Source organism: Fukomys damarensis, unplaced genomic scaffold (assembly GCF_012274545.1).
Source record: "Fukomys damarensis isolate Sample0158 unplaced genomic scaffold, DMR_v1.0_HiC HiC_scaffold_17, whole genome shotgun sequence".
Lineage (NCBI taxonomy): Eukaryota > Metazoa > Chordata > Mammalia > Rodentia > Bathyergidae > Fukomys > Fukomys damarensis.
This window is the reverse complement of record NW_022900929.1, coordinates 21,551,140-21,574,750: the sequence shown is the minus strand read 5'-3', so window position 1 is coordinate 21,574,750 and position 23,611 is coordinate 21,551,140. Positions and strand designations below refer to the sequence as shown.

Sequence of the window (23,611 nt, the reverse complement as noted above, 5' to 3'; positions counted from 1 at the left end):
CCTCCAAGCTGAATCCTAAAAGGTGCTAAGCAGTTGTTAAGAGGCTCATATGCTTTAAATGCCCTGAGGGAGAAAACAGACAAATAACTTTGGTAAGTCAATTAAGGGGAAGTATAATGTGTGGACAGTCTGTAGAAGAGGTCATTCCTACATCATCGCAATAGAGGATTATGAAGGATGTACATCATATTTATGTTCATATACAGAGTGACTGGATATATAGATTATTGTTATGGTTTGGGACTAGATGTCCCCTCAAAGACTCATGTGGTCAGAGATGGCTGAACTAGAGTGTGATGCTGGGATTAAGAGTTTATGATTACCAAACCAGTACAGTGATTAGTTTGGCATAGTTTAGAAAACATAAAAGGAGCAGAAAGACACTTGCTTGTTTGCTTTTTCTGTCCTCCTGCCCCCATGAACTGGTGCCCCTCTGCCATCCAGCCTCAGAGCCAGCTGATTATGGACTAAAATCTCTACAAACTGTGAGCTAAATAAAGCTTTCCCCTTTAACTTTGGGAGTCAGGTATTTTGTCTCAACAATGAGAGAAAAGTAATTAAGACAGCAAACAAAAGTCTCTAGGATCCTGTGAAAGTTACAAGAGGAGTATAATGAAAATGAAATGTTCTTTTCCTATAATCAACTTTTGTATTGATGATTTCTGGTAATACCGTCACTGTAACACTGCACAGCTAGCTAATAAAACCAAGTTCATCACACTACACACTAAAGTATGAAAAACAGAAGGCAAAATGTATTGTTTGTCATTGCCCAGTGCTGCCATATACACATTAAATGTCTTCCCTTGATCAATATTCACAACTCTATAAAGCAGGCACTAATAGAGAAACAGACTCCAAGATCTCAGAAAACCCATTGATTCAAAATGGAGGATAGATACTGGGATGTTGGAAGAAACTGTTGAAATGGGAAGAGAGGAAAGGGACGTAAGAGAAAGGGATTTAACAGAAAAAAGAATAGAGAGAAATGAAAAATACAGCTTTTTTTTTTTTTTTTTTTTGGAGACAGGGTCTCACTATGTAGTTGAGACTGACCTGGAACTCACTATGTAGTCCGGGCTGGTCTCGAACTCACAGCCATCCTCCTGCCTCAGTCTCCCAAGTGCTGGGATTACAGGCATGCACCACCACACCCGGCTGAAAATATAGCTTTTATAAAAGAAGAACAGAAGGTTGGAGGTGAGAGGGGGGACAAAAAAAGAATTAAGATGTGTTACACACATGTACAGCTCCCCCATGATGAATGTAATCATCGTGTACTACAAACATGTACTACTAAAAAGAAAACTGTACTCTAGCTGCTGAGAAATAAATAAATAAAATAATCTGTGGAAGGTCACAAACAAGTTTTAAATACCATTCTGCCTCTAACTTCTTTATTATAAATTACCCATAATGAAAGTTCAAATACATTTTAAGAAAAGAATATAGCCTAAAATATTTAAATTGAAAAAAGAGTTCCTACACTTATGCTTTAAAAAAAGAAAATCCTATACACATTCCAACAAGTTTTAGTGTGCTTGCCAAAAGAGAAAAAAAATAAAATAAAAGCAAACTGATTCCAACTACTCCATAATTTCATTTATATTTAGAATATGAACAGAGCTGGGCATGAGTATGTAATGACTGTGTGTGTGTGTGTGTGTGTGTGTGTGTGTCTGTGTGTATAACACCCACATTATTCAAAGCTCCCAAAAATGTGGAGAGTTTTTTCCAATCCTTCTCTATTTTGTCTACTTTAAGAATTCTTTGCAATATGCTTATGTAAATACTGATTTAGCTGCTGTTCTCGTTTCTCAAATCTGCTTTAAATGGATTGGAAAAGTGACAGACCTAAGCAGACATTTTTGGAACACAAAACCAAGGAGACATAAACAAATACAACTAGATTTTTTAAAAACCCAAAGGTTTATTAAAGCCCTTTTAATGTATCACTACTGATACATTAAAAGCCATAAAAGAAAGTAAAATATACCGACTCTGGCCCAGGGTGGATGAACATAGGTGTGTGTATATGTGTATCTCACACAGAGACACACACAAACTCGCCAGCACATACACTCTGATGGGTGTCTTCTAACACACAAGCAGCATTTGAAAAAGCTCCCTAGAAGCACAACATCTGAACAACAGAGGACTCTGAAATTAAGAGTGAGGCTGGGGCATGGGAGTGTGTTGAAGGAAACAGTTCCAGGTTGTTAGGCCCAATATGAGAGTGCCTTCAATTTTTTTATATCAGGATTCACTATACAATTCAATTGCATTAATAGCTTATTCACTCTGTAGGTGATTTCCCTCCACGTACATTTCTAAGAAATGCTGAGAACGATTAAGGATAGACTCAAAATATTACTATCCCACTTACCTGATGCTGAGTCTTCTTTACAAACATAACTAAACAGCTACTATGATATCACAGATCACAAAACAGTGCAATGAGTAGTATACTGGCAAAAAAAAAAAAAACTCAACTAATAGCCGTGAATATATCATTTCTACATAAATGAGTGAAGTGCTCCAATATTACATTTAGTACTTGAAATTAAGGGTTACATGCAATGCTGTTGGAATAAGAGACTACTTTTGTTGAATACATTTTGAATTTTGATAACATAACAATCACATTGGAAACACATCATAAAGGGTTATTTTTTTCATATTTGAGAGTTGAACATACATCTAGTATATATCTGCTCCACATAAGCTAATAGCATGATAGATTTTGATATAAGGAAAACAACCCTACGAGCCATTTTACCTAAAAAAGGACAAACTTTTATGTTTAGTCAGTGCTCTCTGTTAAATATTTTGGATTCCTAAAGATACTTCACCCATAGAATGCTTTAACTACCACAGAATAAACATTACCAGAAAGCAATGTAAGTGACAAAAAACGGAATAAAAATCACATCGTTACTAGAAATGATTTTTTCTTTTAGAATAATCATATGGACAATAAAAAAACATTAAAATGTTCAAGGCTAAGGTGGTGGCTTTTGCCTTGCTTCTGCTGAAGAAAGCAAAGAGGAAGAATTTAGCTTTTGGATGCAGATTAGACAGGCAGCCTCCAGATTTTTCCTACAAACATCTCAACCCACATCCAGGCTGGTGTGAAGAGATGACAGATGGAACTAAGTCTGTTCTTTCAACTGCTGAAGCGAGATGCTGAATGTATCTTGTGTGCTTCTGTAAGCATGAATATTCAGCCACAATAAGCGGGAGCAGCTCTAAGTGTGTTAACTGTATTAAGCAGGTCCCAGATATTCTTTATCCTTTTCTCTCTCATACTATAGATTAAGACCCTCCAAAAAAATCAAGTTGCAGAAAATGTACTTTCTGCCAAGTTTGGGAAAGATTTATTTATTCTATGAAATGTTTTAGTTTTCATACATTTAATGTAAATGTACTGTGAGAAATATGTGAGCAGAAGAAAATGACAGCGATGAACATGTTATAGGGAAAAAAAGTTAAAAAAACTTACACAGAAACACTACTTACTTTCCACTTTATTTTCATGTTTTCATTTTTTTCTTAGAAAATACTAAACAGGCATTAAAGTCATTACAGTACTAGTGTTCCTTACTTATAGAACACTAATTAGGTTTCCCTAAATCCTACCATAAACTTCTACACTCAGAAATTATCCTGATGTGTAAAGAAAGTGTATTTGTAAATCTTTCCCATTTATATCTTGAAAAGGATTGTTAAATGTAAAGAGTATAATTTGCTAAAAGTAAATAAAAGGAACAATTTCTCTGACTGAAAAATATTTTGATAAATCTTGAAATATGTCATATCCTCCAGCCCTCCTTCAAAGGACAGAGAATGAGTTTAAAAAATTATACCTATTTTTTGCTAAAATGAGTTAAATGACTGCTACAAAGAAAACAGGATATCTACTTAGATTGGGATGGAAAACATTCATTGAAATACCACCTCATAAAAAAAGCAGTTTATTGAATATATGTATGTTTTTAAAGAAATCTTGAAAGTGAGTTAATACCTCTGTGCATAATCTGAATTCCATCTTCTCCATGATGCATACTTCTCACTAAATGAACACTTTTGGAGCTAAGACAGTATGAGCGATCCACTTTTCCTGTGTCCCCCACACTGCTAGGTACAGGGCAAATGTTCTAGCTGCTAGAAACCAGGTACTCATTTCAAGACTGATGATCCCTAGGGCCCATCAGGTTATGTCCTTTAAAAATAAATCAGTTCTTAATAACAGGATGGAAGTCAGAAATCAGACTCCTCTTTAAGACTCAGAGGGGATTCCTTAAGATTTTTTTTACATCCTAATGAGCATTCATTATAGAAGTGAATCAATGCCAAAACAAAGCACATATGTGAAGCTGAGATAGACTTACGAAGTAGCCTGTTCCCAAGCTGGAAGGAGCTGAACTCTGCAATAAAGCATAAAGACAAAGTGGAAAATCAGCAATGGTTTTTAACACGTTCCAATCCACACAGCTCATTACCAGCCCTTTGCAGGCTTTTCATCACTACATCACATCACCAGCGTGTGCTGCCCCTTGTCATCTGCTACTGATACAAACACTGTGTTGCTTAATTTTCCCCTTTACATCTCTCAACAACTCAGAGATGCTAACGTGCTATTTACTGAATTCCAAGCTTCTGCGGTGGATGTAATTGCCAATTTATTTGACAGGCAGCTGGGTAATGAATTAATGATGGCATTTCGCCCTGTACTGAGACAAAACAGACATGTATCAGCCTGCCTCCCTGACTTGCTGACATTCAATGCCCTGGTCTCAAGCTACTCAGTTTTGTGGCCACAAAGGGGCAGGCAAGGGAAAAAGCCCAGACTGACTTGAAAATAAAAAGCCCAATGGGTTTGGATGACTTTTCCAGTGTATGACCTACTTGCCAGTTTATTCCCTAAAGGAACCAGTTAGTACACACACAGTACTTTTCAAAACTGAGACATTTTGTAAACATAATTAGTATATTGAAATGCAAAGAATGTGTGGGCAAAGAGAAGCTGAAAAGCACCATTTTCTGAAGGTTTTAGTTACAAGAAATATCAATTTAGGCAGCCATAATTCTGATATACAGGGAACCAAAAAAACCAGTAATTCTGAAATGAATGCAGGGTATCAGTTATTTGGAGAAAAGGAACCAAAAATAGAGCACAGCTTAGGTTTCACACTCCTCTAAGGTTCTTTGTTTGTATGCTCTCCCCACAAACTTCTCCTTAGAAATTATTTAACTTTCAGCATCCTCTCTGTGATTAAGAGAGGCCCCAGATAAATTTGAAATGAGAATAAACCCAATAGTGAGTTAATTTTCAGATCTTACTTAAGTATGCTTGTACCAGGAGGCCCTTTTACCCAATGAACACAGGTTTGGTATCACACCTTCTCCAGCGTGGCCTGCCCTTCTCCTTGGTACAATTATTAGGTTCACTTTTAGCTCTTTCACCTCCACCTCTTGACTCCTACTCTATAAACCAAAAGTAGAAAGAACTATTGGGTATATTCATCATTGCTTCCAGATTTCAGCAAAACGCCTTACATGCAAGATGCATTTAATAAGAATTTGTTGAATTAACCTATAAACAAAGGAATGAATGGACTATACAGGGAAAGAAGGCTTAGGGGAATGTGACATCTCTATAAATATCACAGATGTGAGTCTTTTTGATCCAAAACTATCTCAGAATGAAATATAAAGCTATAACAAAGTCCACATCAATCAAGTACAACATGCTTCAGAGCATTCCTACACACAGGTCCGAAAGCAAAACTACCTTCGCCTCTGTGCTTCAGACAAACTCGGAGGAGTACAGCACCAGAGATGGGTGATCTGGCACACTACGCTTTGCTTTTAAAATCTTGCTTCATTCTTAATCCCATCAGCTGCATGGAGAGAGATCTGCAGTAGTCACAGAGATGGGTTCTCAGACCAGCAATTAACCATGTGACCAAATCACCTATTTTCAGCATCCTAAGTCCTTTGAGGAGGTGAAGGCTAAAGACACTAGGTCTCTACCTAGTCATATTCCTGAGAAGGAAATCCACTGTAGGATGAATTGCTTAGAGACCACAGGATGTTTATTCTATTCACCCTAATTCCTGCAAATACATTTTATCTCAGAAGGAAAAGTACCCCACCAAACCTACCTCCCCACCCCCAATACACATTGTTTTATTGTATACCAAGGAAAATGACATACTTCAGGTCTAGAAAAGCTCTGTTATGCTCATTTTGCATATATATTATACATTACTCAGGGAGCTGGGTGGAGAAGAAGGCTTTGTTGTGCATATTTGTTCTGGCTATTGTTTATGCAGGTCTGACTGAATGAGAGAACAGTGGGTATCATTTCAATTTCTGATGTCAACATCAAATTACTTATTTAATTTCATGCCTGGCGAAGCATTGTATAGCTACACGCAGAATCATTTCACTTCATTTGTTATGCTGTGCTTTTGTGGCGATTGGCTTGCCTTCCAACTGACAGCTTTAATTACGACATGAATTTGATTGCACTGCTGAGGAATTAACATAATGCAACAAAGCATTTAAGCACCCTGTCTTATAACCCTCCTCCCACACACACATGGGCACACATAAACACTGGCAGACACATGAAGCAACAGACTTTAGATCCTTGCATATATTAAGGATCCACTGGAATTTATTTCAGCATTTGTTAGAAGGTCTGCAGAATCTTAGAACAAGGAGCTGTTTCTATCTGCCCACCTACTGTACTCACCATTTAAAACAAAACAAAAAGAGTGGGGGAGATTTGTGCCATTAAGTTGTGAATTCCACACCTGGCAGAAAACTTTACAGAAGAACTTTCTTCTAACCAACTTAGCCAAATGTCCATAGCAATGAGGTTTCATCTCTTCTTATTCTTCACATTTTTTGGGCTACCTGCCAGCTTTCCTCAATACTAACTGAACAATTTAAAAGGAACTAACATCTATGAAGTAAATAGACTTCTCTTTGCCCAGTCCTCCAACCCCAAGATTCTGACTAAAGCCATATATTCAGAGGGACACTGCCTTTGGTCACCCATAGGATCCTCACCACCAATGTATAGATAATATAAGTTACCAGCAACAGAGATAAGCCAAGGTTTGACTGAACAACATAATCAGCATGTTTGTCTGGAGGCCTTGCTACCCACAAGATCCAGAAAATGAGTCTTGGTCATGAGGCCCAAACTAAGGCTCTGTCTAAATATTCAGCTATAAATATCTGAAAGTGACAACTTTCCAACTCAGGAATTATATAAGCACCTCCAAACCACAAGTAACAACAGAGTATGCTACAAAAATGTTTCACATACACTTTCTACATAAATGTTTACAAACATTTTTTATACTTTTAATTGTGTTGCTATTCATTACAGACATCTATTTAGGGATTGGTATAGCTTTTTCCTATTACAGGAGAAGAAACATACCAAGAGGTAAAGCCTAGAAAAGCTGAAAGATGGTGCCCTATCAATTTTACAAAATCATTCTTTAGTAATCAAATGCACTTTAACTTGTTGTATTCCTCCAGTCCATTTCTAACAAGAGAGGACTTCCATTTTTCTTACCTAGTGACCTCAGGCAAACTCAGTTCTATTTAGCAAAACTAACTACAGAATCCTTATTCTGTAAAAGTCTGAGTCAAACTGCAACTTGAAAAATAAAGAGGAAATTTTTGTTTTAAAGCAAGAAGCAGACCAGGCATGGTGGCACACACCTCCTTAATCTCAGCAATCTGAGAGGCTGATTCAGGAGGATCACGAGTTTGGGAAAATTAACAGCTTAGCAATAACCTCGTCTCAAATAAAAAAGAAACAAATCATTACATACCATATTCTCATGTTTATGCAAACAATTATACTGCTTATTGAAATGGGCCTCACTCTTATTTCTTCATGAGGTAGAGTTGCCAAATTATTCATATTTTGAATACAGTAGGTAGCCATGAAAAATAGGGTAGATGAACATGTTTAGTGGCTTGCTTGAGAAGGCAAGGATATGAACAGATAGATACCAGTCAGTAGGCTGTCTGACATGTGGTTTCTGGGCTCATTATAAAGCATTTCCTGTTTAATGTAGTCTTTTCATTCTGCTAGGGTTTTTATTTGTCTGTTTGCAAATTTGACCACTGCTCCAGCAATCTCTGCAAATTAGCCTCCTGGATCTCATTATGTTGTGAAGGAGAGCTTTCTTAGAAATCTGCTCTGCCTCAGTCTCCATGTTACCATAGGCTGTGGGAACAATAATAGGATGCACAGCTGCAACACATTTTCCAGGAAGGAGAATGTTCCTGGTTACATTCAAGTCAGCAAGTGGATATTCATTAAAAACTCATTCTCTTCTTTCTCGCTGCCCCCCCCACCTTTCTTCGCATCTCTGTCACTAAGCCATCATCACTGAAGCTACTCTTTAAACTCAGGAAGTTAACATTTCTCTTTTAACTGCTTACTACAAGGGATTTCAGAATTGATTATCCATCTAAAATACGTGCTCCATTCATTATGGATCCACACAGAGGGGCCATGGCTACTATTACAGCTTCCAGAATACAGGAAGGATACATATTCCACCCATAGGTGAGTATGTATGTTCTGGCTTAGGGCTAATTTAAACTGAATATTTGGAAATTATTGCAAATCCCAAATTGTGTCTGACATTCCTCCCTACCCACCTGCATATTATGCTTCTCTCTCAGGAATGAAAAGGAGAAGAATCATGGTAGGAATTACATGAATAAGTAAGTTTCTTATAAGAGTCACAGTACAAGTTCATTGAAAGATTATTCTATAGTGTTTTTAAAAAAAGACAATGAAAAGAAAAAAATCTTAAATGTATGTCAGAGATAAGATTAAAGTTAACAAAAAGATACAAAATATATTTACCAGAGGAAATCAACTAAAACTAGAGCAACAACCTAAAAAACAAAAGCAGGCGTGGAAATACTAGGTCATTGTCAATGTCAATTATTCAGCTCTCTCTCAGACCCAATTCAGACTGTCAGCAGTGCTTGTGTATCCTCAACAGCTTTCTGGCTTCTTGCCCTGATTTCATTCTTGCTCCAGCCCTCATTTGTAATTCTTCATATAAAAGAAAAACTTTGTTGGTAAGTTTTTAATCATGCTGGGTGTTTAGAAATTTTATAACTTCTTGGTTCAACTTTGGTAATTCATATGTATCGAGGAATAAGTCCATTTCTTCTGTGTTTCCCATCTTATTGGAGTACAGGCTCTCAAAGTAGGTGTTGATGATCTCTGGATTTCTGCTGGATCTGTTGTAAACTCACCCTTTTCACTCCTACTTGCATGGATTTGAGCTTTTTCTTTTCTTTTTTTTTTTTTTTTTTTGTTTTTGATTGAAGTTGGGTTATTCAGAATTTTTAGGTCTTCTTCATTTAACTTTGGTAATTCATATGTATCTAGAAATCTGTTCATTTCTTCTGTTTCCCATCTTATTGGAGTACAGGCTCTCAAAGTAGGTGTTGATGATCTCTGGATTTCTGCTGGATCTGTTGTAAACTCACCCTTTTCACTCCTACTTGCATGGATTTGAGCTTTTTCTTTTCTTTTTTTTTTTTTTGATAAGGTTTGCTAAGGCTTTGTCAATTTTATTTATTCTTTTGAAGAACCAACTTTCTGTTCATTGATTTTTTTTTTATATTTCTCTTAGTCTCCATTGCATTTATTTCTGCTCGTATCTGTATAAATTCCTCCTTATTATGAGCTTTGGGTTTGTATTGCTCTTCTTTTTCTAGGAGCTTAAGGTTCAGTGTTAGGTTGTTCGTTTGAGCTCACTCTGTTTTCCTAGTATGGGCACTCACTGCTATGAATTTCCCTCCTAAGACTCCTTTCATTGTGTCCCATAAATTCTGGTATGTTGTATTGGCATTGTCATTTAATTGTAGAAACTAATTTCTTTAATTTCGTCTGTGACCCACTGGTTACTGAGGAGGGTGTTATTCAACTTCCATGATGTTTGTGAAGTTCTTGTGGTTTCTTTTGCTAATGATCTCCAATTTTATTGTGCTATGATGTGACAATATACAAGGGATAATTTCAATTGCTTTTTATTTACTGAAGAATGTTCTATGAGCTAGCACGTAGTCTATTTTGGAGAATGATCTGTGTGTAGATGAGAAGAATGTGTACTCTGGTTTTGTGGGGTATAACTCTCAGTAAACATCTATTAAATCCATTTGTTCAAAAGTTTGGTTCAGTTCTAGTATTTTGTTGACTTTTTGTCTAGTTGAACTATTTGTGACAATGGGGTACTGAGGTCCTCCACTCTTACTGTATTTTTGTAATAGCTAATCTTGGAAACAGCTCAAATGCCTATCAACTGATGACTGGATAAAAAAGATGTGTTTTTTAAAAAGATATAAAATGGAATACTACTCAGCCATAAAGGATGATAAACTAGAGACATTTATAGGTAAATGGATGCATATTGAGGCCATACTCTTAAGTGAAATAAACAGAACATACATGTGTAAATATTGAATAGTTTCTCTGATGTGAGAAACTGAAAGTGTAAATGAAGCCCAAAATGTATAATAGATAATATGAAATGGAAAGAAAAGCTTCAAAGGGGAAGTAGGGAAGGGGGCTGGATGACAGCAAAGTAGAGAAAGAAAAAATAAGAAAAGAAAGAAAAATGGAAAAGATTCTTTTGTAAATATGGAGGAGTGGAGGGGTTGGAAGGGAGGGAAGGGGAATTGGAAAAAATAAGTATCAAGATATATCATGTAGAGGTAACAAATTCCCAATGATGAAATGTGATCATAATGTACACCTAAAATGTACTAATAAACTTATCAGAGGAAAAAAAAAGAAAAACTAAATATTTAAAAACTTTACACTTTTAATATCTCTCAATAGATTTTTGAATACTAAGCTAAAGAGGATTCAATAGCATTACCCTAACATTCATGCTCCATTGGAACCTCAAAATTTGACTATGATGGTTAATTTTATGTTTCAATCTGACTGGGCCATAGAATGCCCAGATATTTATTTAAACATCAATCTGAGTGCTTCTGTGAGGGTATTTTAGATGAATTTAACATTGAAATCAATTAAGCTGAATGAAGCAAATAGCTTCCCCAATGTTGGTGGGTCCTCATTCAAACTACCTTGGTCAAACAAAAGGATGACCCTCCCCATAGTTTTGGAAGGGATTCTTTCTGCTTGTTTCCCCAATGGGACACCTTTTTTTTTTTTTAATTCCTCCTTTCAGACTCAAAGGAAACATCAGTCCTTCTAGGCTTTCCAACCTGCCAGGCTTCAGACTAGATTAGAAATATACTTGGCTCTCCTGGGTCTTAGATCTTGGGATTTCTCCGTCTCCTGATCATGTGAGCCAATTCCTTATAAGAAACCTCATTCTACTGGTTCTGTTCTGTTTCTCTAGGTGATCCAGATTAATACAGTGATTTATTTAGATGTAGGGTTTTGGCCGGTTGTAATAAATACTTGTTTTTATTTCCAAATTTAAGGCTGGTGCAGTTAAGTTTTTAGGGTTCCCCCCTAACTTTTGACAACTTTGTCTGTTATAAAATTTTGTATGAGAAGCAGTATTTGCTCCTTTGAATAATTCATCATGAATATATAGTCCATTATTTCGCTTAACCATTTCCTTAATGACTAATGTAAGTTACTTTATTTCAATGATGTGGGCATTATGAAAGTCCTTATAGCCAATCATTCCTTCCTGGCAACATGGTTTGGGAATATGTAACTTAGCCAAGCCAGGTACATTTCGTTTTTTTAAGCTTTCCTGATGAGTCAAATTTCCCAGCTACTCTGGAATGTTTTATTCTTTTTCCTTTTGTCTGTCCAATTAAAAAAGCTAGAATAATAAGAGTATCGTGCTTAGCCTCACTGAAGTTCTCAACTTCTAGAGTGTCTAAAAATATGACTGAAGTGGAAGACTGATGGGAATTTTTATCTCAACTGAAAAGTAAGTAGTGGGCATGATGAAATACAACAAATCAAATATGCCTTGCCACCTCAAGCAACTAAAAATCTGTACAAAATGTTGTATGAAACAAGAGCTTTTAGATACTGGCCAAAAGACAGTGTAGGAAAATATCTGAAGAGAAACAAGATAACTCTTACAATTTTTCCAGGTTAATGCCTGGAGAGTTTTCATGCTACAGTATGTATGGGTTAGTGATAACTGAGGTGTATAAGCAGTGTCCTCCTAAATTGAGAGGAGGAAGTTGAGAATCAGAGAGGCCAAGGTTTTTAGACATAGAAACTTAAAGTGGTCAAATTTCAAGATAAAGTTTTTAACTTTGAGTGGAAAACTATTAGTATACAAAACTACCTTCTTGCCTGCAGACTTCTCTGAGGTCAGGCATTTGAAAAGGTCTCTAAACAAAGGGGTGAGAGGTAGAGAGTAAATAAAGTGTGGGTTCACTATGCTAACTCTGTTTGGAAAAGTAGTGGCAGTTAAGAAGTTACCCACCTGTGGTTTAATCATTTGCCTTTAAACCCACTGTTTGTAGAGGGAATGGGCCAAGCACCTAGGCAGCAACAACCCCTGTAGTACTCAGCCAAAGAGAAAAAGGGACAAGAAACCTGCATGTAGGAGTTAAACTGCTCCCTGTTATGGCCCTTGGTGTGCCTTTCTACCAGACGTTCAGCCTTTCAAGACTCAGTTAAAGCCTTGCTTTTTCTGGTCTTCCTGCATTTGAATCCATTTCTTAGGTCTACACAAGTGAACACATTTCTCACAGGTGGAGGTGAGGAGAGCAGGATTGCAACTTTAGAAAAAGAGGCAGGCGGCAGAACCACTGAGCTAAATCTCTGGCTACAGCTTTAGAAAAAGAAACAAGAAAGCTGTAGAGCACTCCTGCTTGTCTCCAACTGAGTACTCATCTGTATATCTGTGGAAGAAAAATATCTGAGGCAAGGGAAATCAGCAGAAGGAGCTGGAAGAACCTTTTTTTTTCTTTTCTTTTCTTTTTGGTACCGGGGATTGAACTCGGGTCCTTGCGCTTGCGAGGCAGGCCACCGAACCGCTAAGCTAAATCCTTGGCCCTGGAGAACCATTTTTAAACTCCAAAAGGTAGGGAATTTTTGTATTCCAAGGGGGGGGCTCTTAATACCTCAGGCATCAGGTATTGTCCTCAGTACTGGATGAAAGTTACCTTTAAAAACAAAGATTGTTTTGTTCTGACCCAAATAAATACAAAAGCAAACAACAAAAGAAAAGATGAAACTTTCTCCAAGTAGCCCGTTTACATCACAGAATAAGGAACACTGGTAGAAATCAGACCCACTCAGCAACCAAAGAGGAAAGACTCATAATTCTGGCATTTACTACAAACTGATAGGCATGCAAAGAAGCAGAAAAACATGACCTACAATAAGGAGAGAAAAGAACAAATAAAATAGACACAATTAGTACACAAAGACATTAAACAGTTTAAAATATTTTTCATATGTTCAAGAAATAAAAATAAAGATGATTAAAAGTGATGTAGGAGATACTTTAAAAACTAAAATTAAAACCCAATAGTAGCCACTGACTCAATCTCTTTACTCTCTGATATTCATAAAGTAACTAACTACTACAGTCAAACCTTGAATTTTGGGTAACTTGGTCTGCAAATAGTCTGCAAGAAAAGCAAACATTTCTCAGAAATGTTAACTTGACAAAAAAGCAGTAAGAGTAGTACATCACACCAAGTATCACATGATCACAGATGGCTCTCTCTGTCTCTTTCTCTGCTTTGATATGCAAGTTCTTTGGATTACAAGAGGAAAAATTCTCATAAACCAAGGTTTTACTGTAATTTCCTTTTAAGCAAAAACAGTGACATCTTTATTCTTTAGAATGTAGGTATGGGATGCTCTGGTATCAAAAGGAATTACTTTGTTTACATTTCTTTTTCCCCCCGGTACCAGGGATCAAACTCAGGGCCTTGTGCTTGAAAGGTAGGTGTCTTGCCACTGAGCTAAATCCTCAGCCCCTAAAGGGAATCATTTTGTTAGGCTGACTTGTCAAAGATTTTCAGCTCAATAAACTTTACATTGCCATAGTGCTCCAGGTAAGACTCTGCTATCCCAGGAAATAAGCAGCTGATGATCTTGGAATATCTTACTAAGCACCAACTAGTTTGTGTTTTTTGGTATTTTTTGTAATTTCTCTTTTATTTTTAATAATGTTATTGCAAAAGTGAATTTTAATAACAATATGTACTTTTACATGTTTTATTCATTGGTTTGATATAGACTGACATAATTGTACAACCTTAACTTTTCTTTATATATTTAATTGGCTAAAATACACATGACATAATTACCCACTTAATCATTTTCAAGTATGTAATTCTATGATATTAATTACATGCACAATATTCTGTGACATTTGCAACCATTTCCAAACATGTTTTATCACTCCAAAGGAAAACCCTGTAACTACAAAGGAATAACTTTCCACCCCCAGTAACTTCTATTTTACTTTCTGTCAATATACTTTGCCTGTTTAAGGACATTTCAGGTAATTGAAGTCATAAATACTTGGTTTTGCCATGTCTGTGTTTATTTAACCAAAATATATTAAAAGTCTATCCATACTGTACTTTGTATCAGGATACCAAACTATTCTACAGTTGAGTATATTCCACTGAAGGTGTATATCACACTTTCTCCATCATTTATCTGTGGCAGGACACACTGGCTGTTTTCACCCTTTGGCTATCAGAAATAATACTGCAGTGAAGACCGGAATACAAGTCTCTTTCAGTTCTGGTTTTCAATTCTTTTCAGTGCACGCTTGAAAGTGGAATTTATGGGCTATATGGTAACTTTACATTTAACTTTTTGAGGAAGGCATTATTTTCTACAGGGACTATACAATTTTATATTCCCACCAGCAATATATGAGTGTGAAAACTTATCCACATATTTACCAACACTACTTCTTATTTGTTTTTTAATGGCCATCTCAGCATGTTTGAAGAAGTATTTTCTCATAATTTTTATTTGCATATCTCTAGACATATGATTTTGATTATCTTCTCACGTGTTTACTGCTCCTTTGTATCTCTTATTTGCAGGAACAACTATTCAAATTCTTTGCTTAGTTTTTAATTTTATGGTTGAGTTGTAAGAGTTCTTTACATATTCTGGACATTAAACATTTAATAGTTATATGATATATGACTTTTTCCTAGTCTATACATTTTATTTTCACTTTCTTGATAACATCCTTTAATGTACAGGTTTTTAAAATCCAATTTACCTATATTTCTTTTATTTTATGCTGTTGAATCTTATCTAAGAATTCACTGTAAAATAGAAGCTCATCAGAATATATCTGTATGATTTCTTCTCAGTTTTATGGTTTTAGCACTTATGTTTAGGCTGCTGATCCATTTGGAGCTATTTTTCTTCAATGGTGTGACGTAGTGGTCCAAATTCATTTTGTTTTCCAAGTGGAGATTCTGTTTCCTCAGCTCAATCTGTGGAAGAGAAAATTCTTTCCCCATTGAATAATTGGTTCTCTTGTCCAAAAAGAGTTGACCTGATAATTATGGATCCATTTCCAGATTTTCAATCTATTCTACTGTTCTATGTGTCTAATGTTATACCAGTACCACACTGTTTTGATTATGCAGCTTTGCAGTTAAGTTTTGAAACTGGGAAATGTGACTCCTCCAATGAAACTGGGAAATGTGACTCCTCCAATTTTGTCTTCATAAAAACTACATTTGTTACTCAAATCCTCAAATCAAAAAATTACTTATCCAAAACTAATTTTTGTTAGAATACATTGATTCTGTAAAGAGATCGGGGTAGGGTTAATATCTCAATCTCAATCTTCCTGCTCATATATATGTAAAGTCTTTTGCCACTCTCTGATCTTAACACAAAGTGAGTTCAGAGCAAGCAGTCAACAGTTCTCAAAGACTGTGCTCTTGCCCACTGCACTAACATGACTTTCATTTCTCCACTCCTTCAAAAAAATCTAAATAACCATGGAATAATTTCCAGAGTCAGTTTGATCTCACATTAAAAGTATAACAAAACCTCAGAAGAAGTTAAGCACTAAGAATTGCTGTGAAAAACTTAGTTGTGAGTTTTTATGGTTATGTGATTCTATCACAAAAGAAACACATGAATGCACAAACATACTTACACATAAAAACACCAACATTCACAGCACAAGACTGAGTCAGTACTCTTTATCTAATTAAAACTTTATCACATTAAAATAAGGAGAAGTAATTGCCTACAAGTAACATATCGGAAAATACTATGAAAATAATTATTTTGTTTATTCTATTTATAATTCTTGTCTGAATAAATATCCTATCCATCAAATCTCACCCTAAACAACACACATGTAGGAAAGTGGTTGTGTCTTTGGGTTGTCTTCTTTGGCTGATAAAGTGACAAATGCTGCATTATCATGGGGGATGGTTCAGTATTCTGCAGTAGTCTGCATTCTTTTATGAGAGTGGATACCTCTCAGGAAAAAAAATTAAAAAGTTTTGAGTATACAGTTCTAAGATACATATATTTAAAAACTATACATCAACTACTCCCTGCTTATTGCCCTATTAGTAAAATACAATTCCTTTTTATGAAAAGTAAATACAAATATTTTCAATCTATAACAATGGTTCACCGTATATACTATAACAAAGACCACTTCTCTAGACAACATTAAAAATATAAAAAATAAGAAATAATGGATTTTTCTGCTTACATCATAAGTCTATTATTTCTTAACATTTGAACACTGAATTGGTAGCTCTTCCTTTCATAGGACTAATACACCTCAATCTACTAATGTTGCTTTGTTTTTAACAATAATAAAAGTTTCTCTCTACTTCATCCATTTTACACAGTTGCTTTCAGAATAGTTATAATATGACACAGAAGGGGAAGAAGGCAAGAGAGTACAGAGCAGGCAGGAGGTTTTCAGGAAAAGCAGAGGGGAATCTCCATGGTGGATGGGCTGAAGGCCGAGGAGTGGTTAGAATTAGGTCTACAGGGCTGACAGGAACCTCCAAGATAAGGTTTGTTCCCTGAAGGTTTACCCAATGGAAAGTGGTTAGCAAATTTAATTCCTTCTCTCCCAAGTAAATTGTCAGGATTAGTTAGTCCTTCTACAGGAAAAAAAAAAAAAAAAGGAATTATTACCATTTTCCTAAATGAGGAAATTATAGAATGCCCACAGCTAAATGATACGATCTCCCATTTCTAACACTCATAAAATACGAACACTTACCTTTGTAATCTGTTGTTTCTAAGGTAACAGACATTTCCACCTACTTTATAATCTGTTCAAATACATTTTAGGATAAACTACAATTTAGAATCACACCATAACTGCAACATGCAAACACGCATACACCAAGAAAGTGTGAGCTGCAACATCTGGGAACACAAATGATCAAAGGTGGGGGTTTGATGTCAGTGAGACCTGAACCAACAGTGTTCTCTGGTGGCTTTGATTTTTTTTTCTTAACTTACATCACTGAGCCGTTCACGGGAGCTGCTCCGGGGGAAGCCCTTGGATTCTGCGCTGGCACTTTCACTGTCACTCTCCCTGCAGCTGTTCTGCCCTGGCTTGAGCTAAAGGAAAAAGAACAAAATGAAAAAAGTCAGTGATGGCCTCACACAAGTGTTTCTTAGCTTCTGAACTGTGAGCCTTGTCAGTAGTGAACAAGGCGAAGGCCTGAACTTTAATATTCTCGGCTTCAGAACACTGTGAGGCAAGCTGCCGCAGGAAAAACAATGGAGAGGAAGATCAGCCTAACACCTACCATGAAATGTCACACAGAGAAAAGAATGAACACCCTTAAATTAACAACTCATATGCCTATCCAAACTCCATGATTTGGAAAGTTGATTTTCCTCAGATTTTTTTCTTCTGCTCCATTGTGATCCTTTCTTCAACCAAAAACATTGGTTAAAGCCTGATTATATCTAGGATGATTTCCCACCTTATTTCTTCCCTTCTCTTCTCAAACAAACAACAAATCAGGGAAAACATGAAGGCTTTTTTTTTTTTCTAGGAGAAAATGATGAGACACTGCAATATTATATGTCAAACTTTGAGAAGCTATGTAATAAATGTGTTTTTCAGACAACATTCTAGAAATCTATTGCAGGATATTTGAGAGTTAACAATTAATACCCACCGCTTAAGTAAATTAAATCAGTACTCTTTCAACACATACCCATCAGTCACACAGTGGGTGGCTTGGTCCCAAGCACCAGTGATAGGGTGCTGAGCCAAAAGAAAAGGGGATGCGAAGGGCAGGGGAGACAGAAGAAAATCTCTGACAATATTCTAGTGGTTTCTATAAATCTACTGCTCAGCTGTTTCTCATTCTCACGATGTTCTACAGATTTATCCAGATCTGATTTTTCCTTTAAAAATAAACAAGCATAAAGAATCTCAAAACCACCACTCTATACAACACTATTAAGTCACACATATGTGGACCACATTTTCAGAAATGAAACCATGTAATGCCTATTGCCTGTTTATAATGTTCTCATTTTAGCAAGACAAATTTAAATATAATAACACAAGGAAATCCATACTAAGGAAAATGAAAAAGCCAGTTAACATTTGGAGAAATTATTTCTGAAGCCTCAGATTCAAAATGTGGATTGAGCTCATATGGCTGACAGGAAAATGGGGAAGACACTCCTGAGGTGACGAATGTAGGAAGCAGAAATAGGCATAGCAGCATGACAGGAAAAGCTCATCTGAAAACAGTCTCTCATTTTGTGAGAAAATAGGAAGAAACAGAGAAGGATACAAGATGAGAAAAAGTCTCAAAACACAATCTCAATTTATAGGCAAGATGGGAATTTAAAGAGCAGACCAAGGGGGTGAAGGTGAAGGGAGGGCAGGGACAAGGGGAAAAAATGAGAACCAAGACCTATTATATAAAGGTACAAGATCCCAATAATGAATGGAACTGTACTGAAAACCTAAAATGTACCAATAAACTCAATTAAAAAAATAAATAAAGAGCAGAACAAGCAACAGCAAACTTTTGTGTACAGGTTTTTAAGTGGTTCTAAAGCCAAGAGTGAAGATGAATGAATAGTATAAATTAACATTCCTTGTTACCTTTAATTCATACATTTCTTTAATGACTTCAGTTCACAATATCCATCAACTGTCCAAATCCCAGAATAGAGCATCCTTTTTTGCTTTCTAGGTCTCTACAAATCTTCCTTATCAATTTCCTCTAAAATCCCTTTCTCCAATGCCAGGCGTGATGGTGCACGCCTGTAATCCCAGCACTTGGGAGGCTGAGGTAGGAGGATCGCTGTGAGTTCGAGACCAGCCTGGGCTACATAGTGAGATTCAGGTCAATCTCAACTGTATAATGAGACTCTGTCTCAAAAAAAAAAAAAAAAACCGAAAAAACAAACAAAAAAATCCCTTTCTCCAGGAAATCTTCAATGATGAAGCTTAGAATATTATGCTAACTTTACTTTCTGTCCCCCTTAACCCAGAGAATTTAGGTTTCTCCTTAGTTGAGATTAAACATTAATTTCTAAACTAGTACATGTACAAGTAGTACGAGCCTTTTAAAATTAGTACAGAATAAAAGGTCAGAATATTGTCTTTTCACATTTTCAACATTATACTTATATTTTAGGTACCATCTTCTCTCTATTTAAATATTTGAATTCCATCCCTGCCTGGTGTTTTTTCATATAAGATTTCTTCTATCTGGAATTTTTACTTTCACCTTCTCTGTATACCTGAAATCAAGATGTTTCTTAAAGGTCAGATGTTACCTCTTCCATTGTGATATATGAAGGGCTCTTTCTGTATTTGCATTCTTAAAAATATGCTTTCAAAACTTAGTTAGCATCTACTTCTTTAAATGCCTTTGATAATTATGATACATTTTAAGTTCAAAAAGGCTTACTCTAAATATAGTTATTCTGATAATAAAATCTGCATGTAGAATGGAACCTCTAATTCATAAGACATATCAGAACTCATACTGCATTGATTCTAAGTTAAGAATGGGTGGGTAGCATTACTAACACTATATGGATGAAGAAACAATTTAATGTGATAAAAGATAGACAAGGGTATAGGATTAAAACCCTTATCTCTACTGCCCATTGCTCTCTCTGTTTCAAATCTTGGAGACCCATTTATAAGTTTACATTAACATGGAAATAAAGATCTTACATTAGTATTCTCTCTATATATGATGCCCAACTATATTCACAAAGAAAGGACTCTTGTAAAGTAGTATTTGATAAGCATTAAAGACATTTTTACAAAAATTCAGTTTCCCAACTTAGATGAGAAATACACATCCAGCTTTGAGAAAGTTAAAGAGTGTAAAAGCATCAAGGCTTTACCTAATATCCAACTGGCTTAAGAAACCTAGACAGTACATCTGGTCCCTTTTCCATGATTCTTCATGAAAAGAAAATGATACTTTTAACAAGGCCCCCAAAACAGACTTCTGTACCCCTGACAAGAAATTATCTGATTAAATGTTGATCTAGGTGAGAGGAAAAACCCAAACAGGACTGAGAAGAAGCAGCCTGCTAACATTCCCAGTGCCCTGCCAGCAAATGCATTTAAGTGAATTCTCTCCAGAGAGCTTTGTAGAAAATCCAGCCTTACGCTCCTCCTTTCTCCTTCAAAGCTGGGCTCAAATTTGAAGGAAACTTAGGATTTTAAGCTGTCAGACAGCTCAGTATTTCAAAGGCATGAACTGATTATAGTAAGTACTAAAGATAAATCACAATATTTCAAGCAAGAAGTGTTCATTCCTAATCCCCATGAGTATTATTTTCAAATTGGCATTTTCAGCCACATCCAAAAGATTATTTGGGGTAGCATAACAAAATCACAAGTTTTAGTTCTTCACCTGAAAGTCCCAGATATAACCTACAATCAAGAGACATTGCAAAGGTCAGGTATTGGCTTAAACATTTAAAGACCTGAGAAAAATCAATTGAGCACATTGATTTTTCTGAGCACCCATTGTAGCTATTATAAGAATGCTACTGCCATAATGGATACAATGAGATTTCTTGCTGGTACCCTTGGTACTTCAGAACTTTATTGAAAAAATACTATAACCCATTCTTGAATTTGAGAAGTTTCCTCCCATTAGAATATTACAGGTGGTAGACACCAAAATTAGAACAAAACAGAATGAAAGGAAGAGAACATCTGGCATGAGAAGCACAGAATCTATCCATAAAAAATTGCTGTCGGGGATTCAGCTCAATGGTTCTGCCGCCTGCCTCACAAGTGCAAGGTCCCAAGTTTGATCCCCGGTACCAAATAAATAAATAAATTGCCTTTATGGATGGTAAGAAGTCAGTTTTTCTTTAGATTTCACTGTCAACAATACACGTTCCAAGCGCTGAGACTATAATCTCATTATAGTATTAACTGTCATTAATTGCTATTAGAAAACTTATGATCGATGGCTGTATCACTGTTAATGAATATGTAACAAAGTCCCATCACCCTGGACCACATGAAGATGGAACACTTCAAGTGTACAGAATTACACTTCTGCCAATCATTTGTAAGCCAGATTTTGTCAATCTTTTCAGTTTAGATATGGAAACAAAAAAGATGCTGGTTGCCCAGCAGGTGTCATTAACCCATCAAAAATTTTATAGAATAAATTATGTTGAAAAGTTATCTATGTCCACAGTTTGAGAGGAACTATGTGAATGGTGCATTGCAATACAAGAATATGTCCAAAAATAATCCTGTACCAGGATTACTTAAAGAGTATATATCCTATTTCAGAATTCTGAGGTTTCCTGTAGGGCTCTAACTGAACTCTGTAACACTTTTAAATATGCCAGTGAGTTCTAAACTTTCTTGTGCACATTAACTTTACAAACATTTCCATACATGGATATATTTGATCACAACTATTCTTCCAAATTTCCTTCCTCTTGTCTAATAGTCTCCCATCTATTTTCATCCTGCCTTTTTATTTTCTTGTCTTTTCAAAATTTTATGCATTAGAGAAAATATGTGATACTTATCTGAGCCTTGGTTATTTTGCTTAACATGATGACCTATAGATTCACCCATTTTCCTGCAAATGACATGTTATTCTTTTTTGTGGGTAAATAATATTTGTATATAGTCTACCAAAATGTATAAACACTCCACGAAAAGAAAAAAAATGTATTTTTTTCAACAGATGGTATTACCCTCAAATGGAGGACTCTAGAGGATGTAGTATATCACAAGAAACCCACTATACTAACTAGCCTTAGAGAAGAAATTGAAAATCTAATCTCACTGACCAATGTTACCCAAGCAGTAGCTTGCTGTGCTGAAAAAAATGTCTGGAAGCTAATGGCTATGACTTTGACCATTTCTTGTAATTGTAGAGGTCTAAGGTAACTTGTATTAAACTTGTGATGTCTCAATCAATTTAGTATTAAAATATTCATGCAAATTTTCCTTTCCCTGAAGTGTGTATACATTTTTGTTCTCTCTCTCTCTCTGCACACACAACACATATACATACACATACATATACCCCATTTTCTTTATCTATTCATCTGCTGATGAGCACTTAGGCTGGTTACATATCTTAACTACTGGGAATTGAACCAAAATAAATATGGACATCCAAATACCTATAAAGCATGCTGACCTTTGTTTCTCTAGATATATATGAAACAGTGGTGTAGCACAGTAATAAGTCACGTGGTAGTTCTGTTTTTGGTTTGTTGAGGAAGCTTCCTACTGAGTTCCACAGCAGGTGTACTAATCTACATTTCCACCAACAGTATAGAAGAGCTCCTTCTCCTTACACATACACCTGTATTCTTGCCAGTATTTACTGTTTTCTATATTCTTGATGATAGCCATTCTGACTGGGATGAGATGGAATTTCACTGTAGCTTTGATTGGTATTTCCCTGTTTGGTCTTCAGAAGGTCATTTATCTGTGTTAATGATATTTCTGAATAAACAATTGAAACTGTACAGATAATTATGCTGTTGGCTTGGGGAATGAAAAAATATTTAAATGCTTCCACTTGCCAAACAAGTGCATAGTATTGCCTTGCTACTCAATAGTAATTTGCTTCAGGAAGCACTACAAATACCAAAGACAAGGAGTACCATACATATTATTTCAAATGGAAAGGGTTTTGAGTTATGAGGCAACTGATACTGACAAGTTCTAATTTGTGTATAAATTACCAAACAGACAAGTTCCAGAACAAGCTTCCATGAGTTTCAAAGCAGTTGAGTACTAAGGTATGGCTATAGTAGTTAACATTTAAAGAACTTCAGAATAGTAGGAAGAAAAGTAAGTTAATAAATAAGGAAAGGTAAATAAACCAAGATTAATATGACTACATAGCTTTAAACATAAACAAGAAATTAAAACAATCAGGAATAATCTGATTGACCGATACTCTTAGAATATGTGCAGTCATTCCTGACAGCTGAACTAAGTAATGGTCTATTGCTAATCAACAGAATCATTGCTCTCTATCATTTCTCCAAGAAAGTATTACATAACAAGATAAGAGGTGGATGTATATAAAAGCAGTGCTTGATACATAA

The 23,611-nt window shown here is 35.8% G+C and overlaps 1 protein-coding gene across 1 annotated transcript in view; it reads right to left on the bottom strand.

The window, feature by feature from the left end:
• Auts2 (activator of transcription and developmental regulator AUTS2) overlaps positions 1 to 23,611 on the bottom strand; it is a 1,133,790-nt gene that overhangs the window by 595,057 nt on the left and 515,122 nt on the right. Inside the window, exons 5-6 of the mRNA XM_010644519.3 lie at positions 17,522 to 17,623; positions 4,392 to 4,427 (exon numbers count right to left, since the gene is read on the bottom strand). Coding sequence (XP_010642821.2) covers positions 4,392 to 4,427; positions 17,522 to 17,623 — 138 coding nt within the window. The remainder of the gene's footprint in view (positions 1 to 4,391; positions 4,428 to 17,521; positions 17,624 to 23,611) is intronic.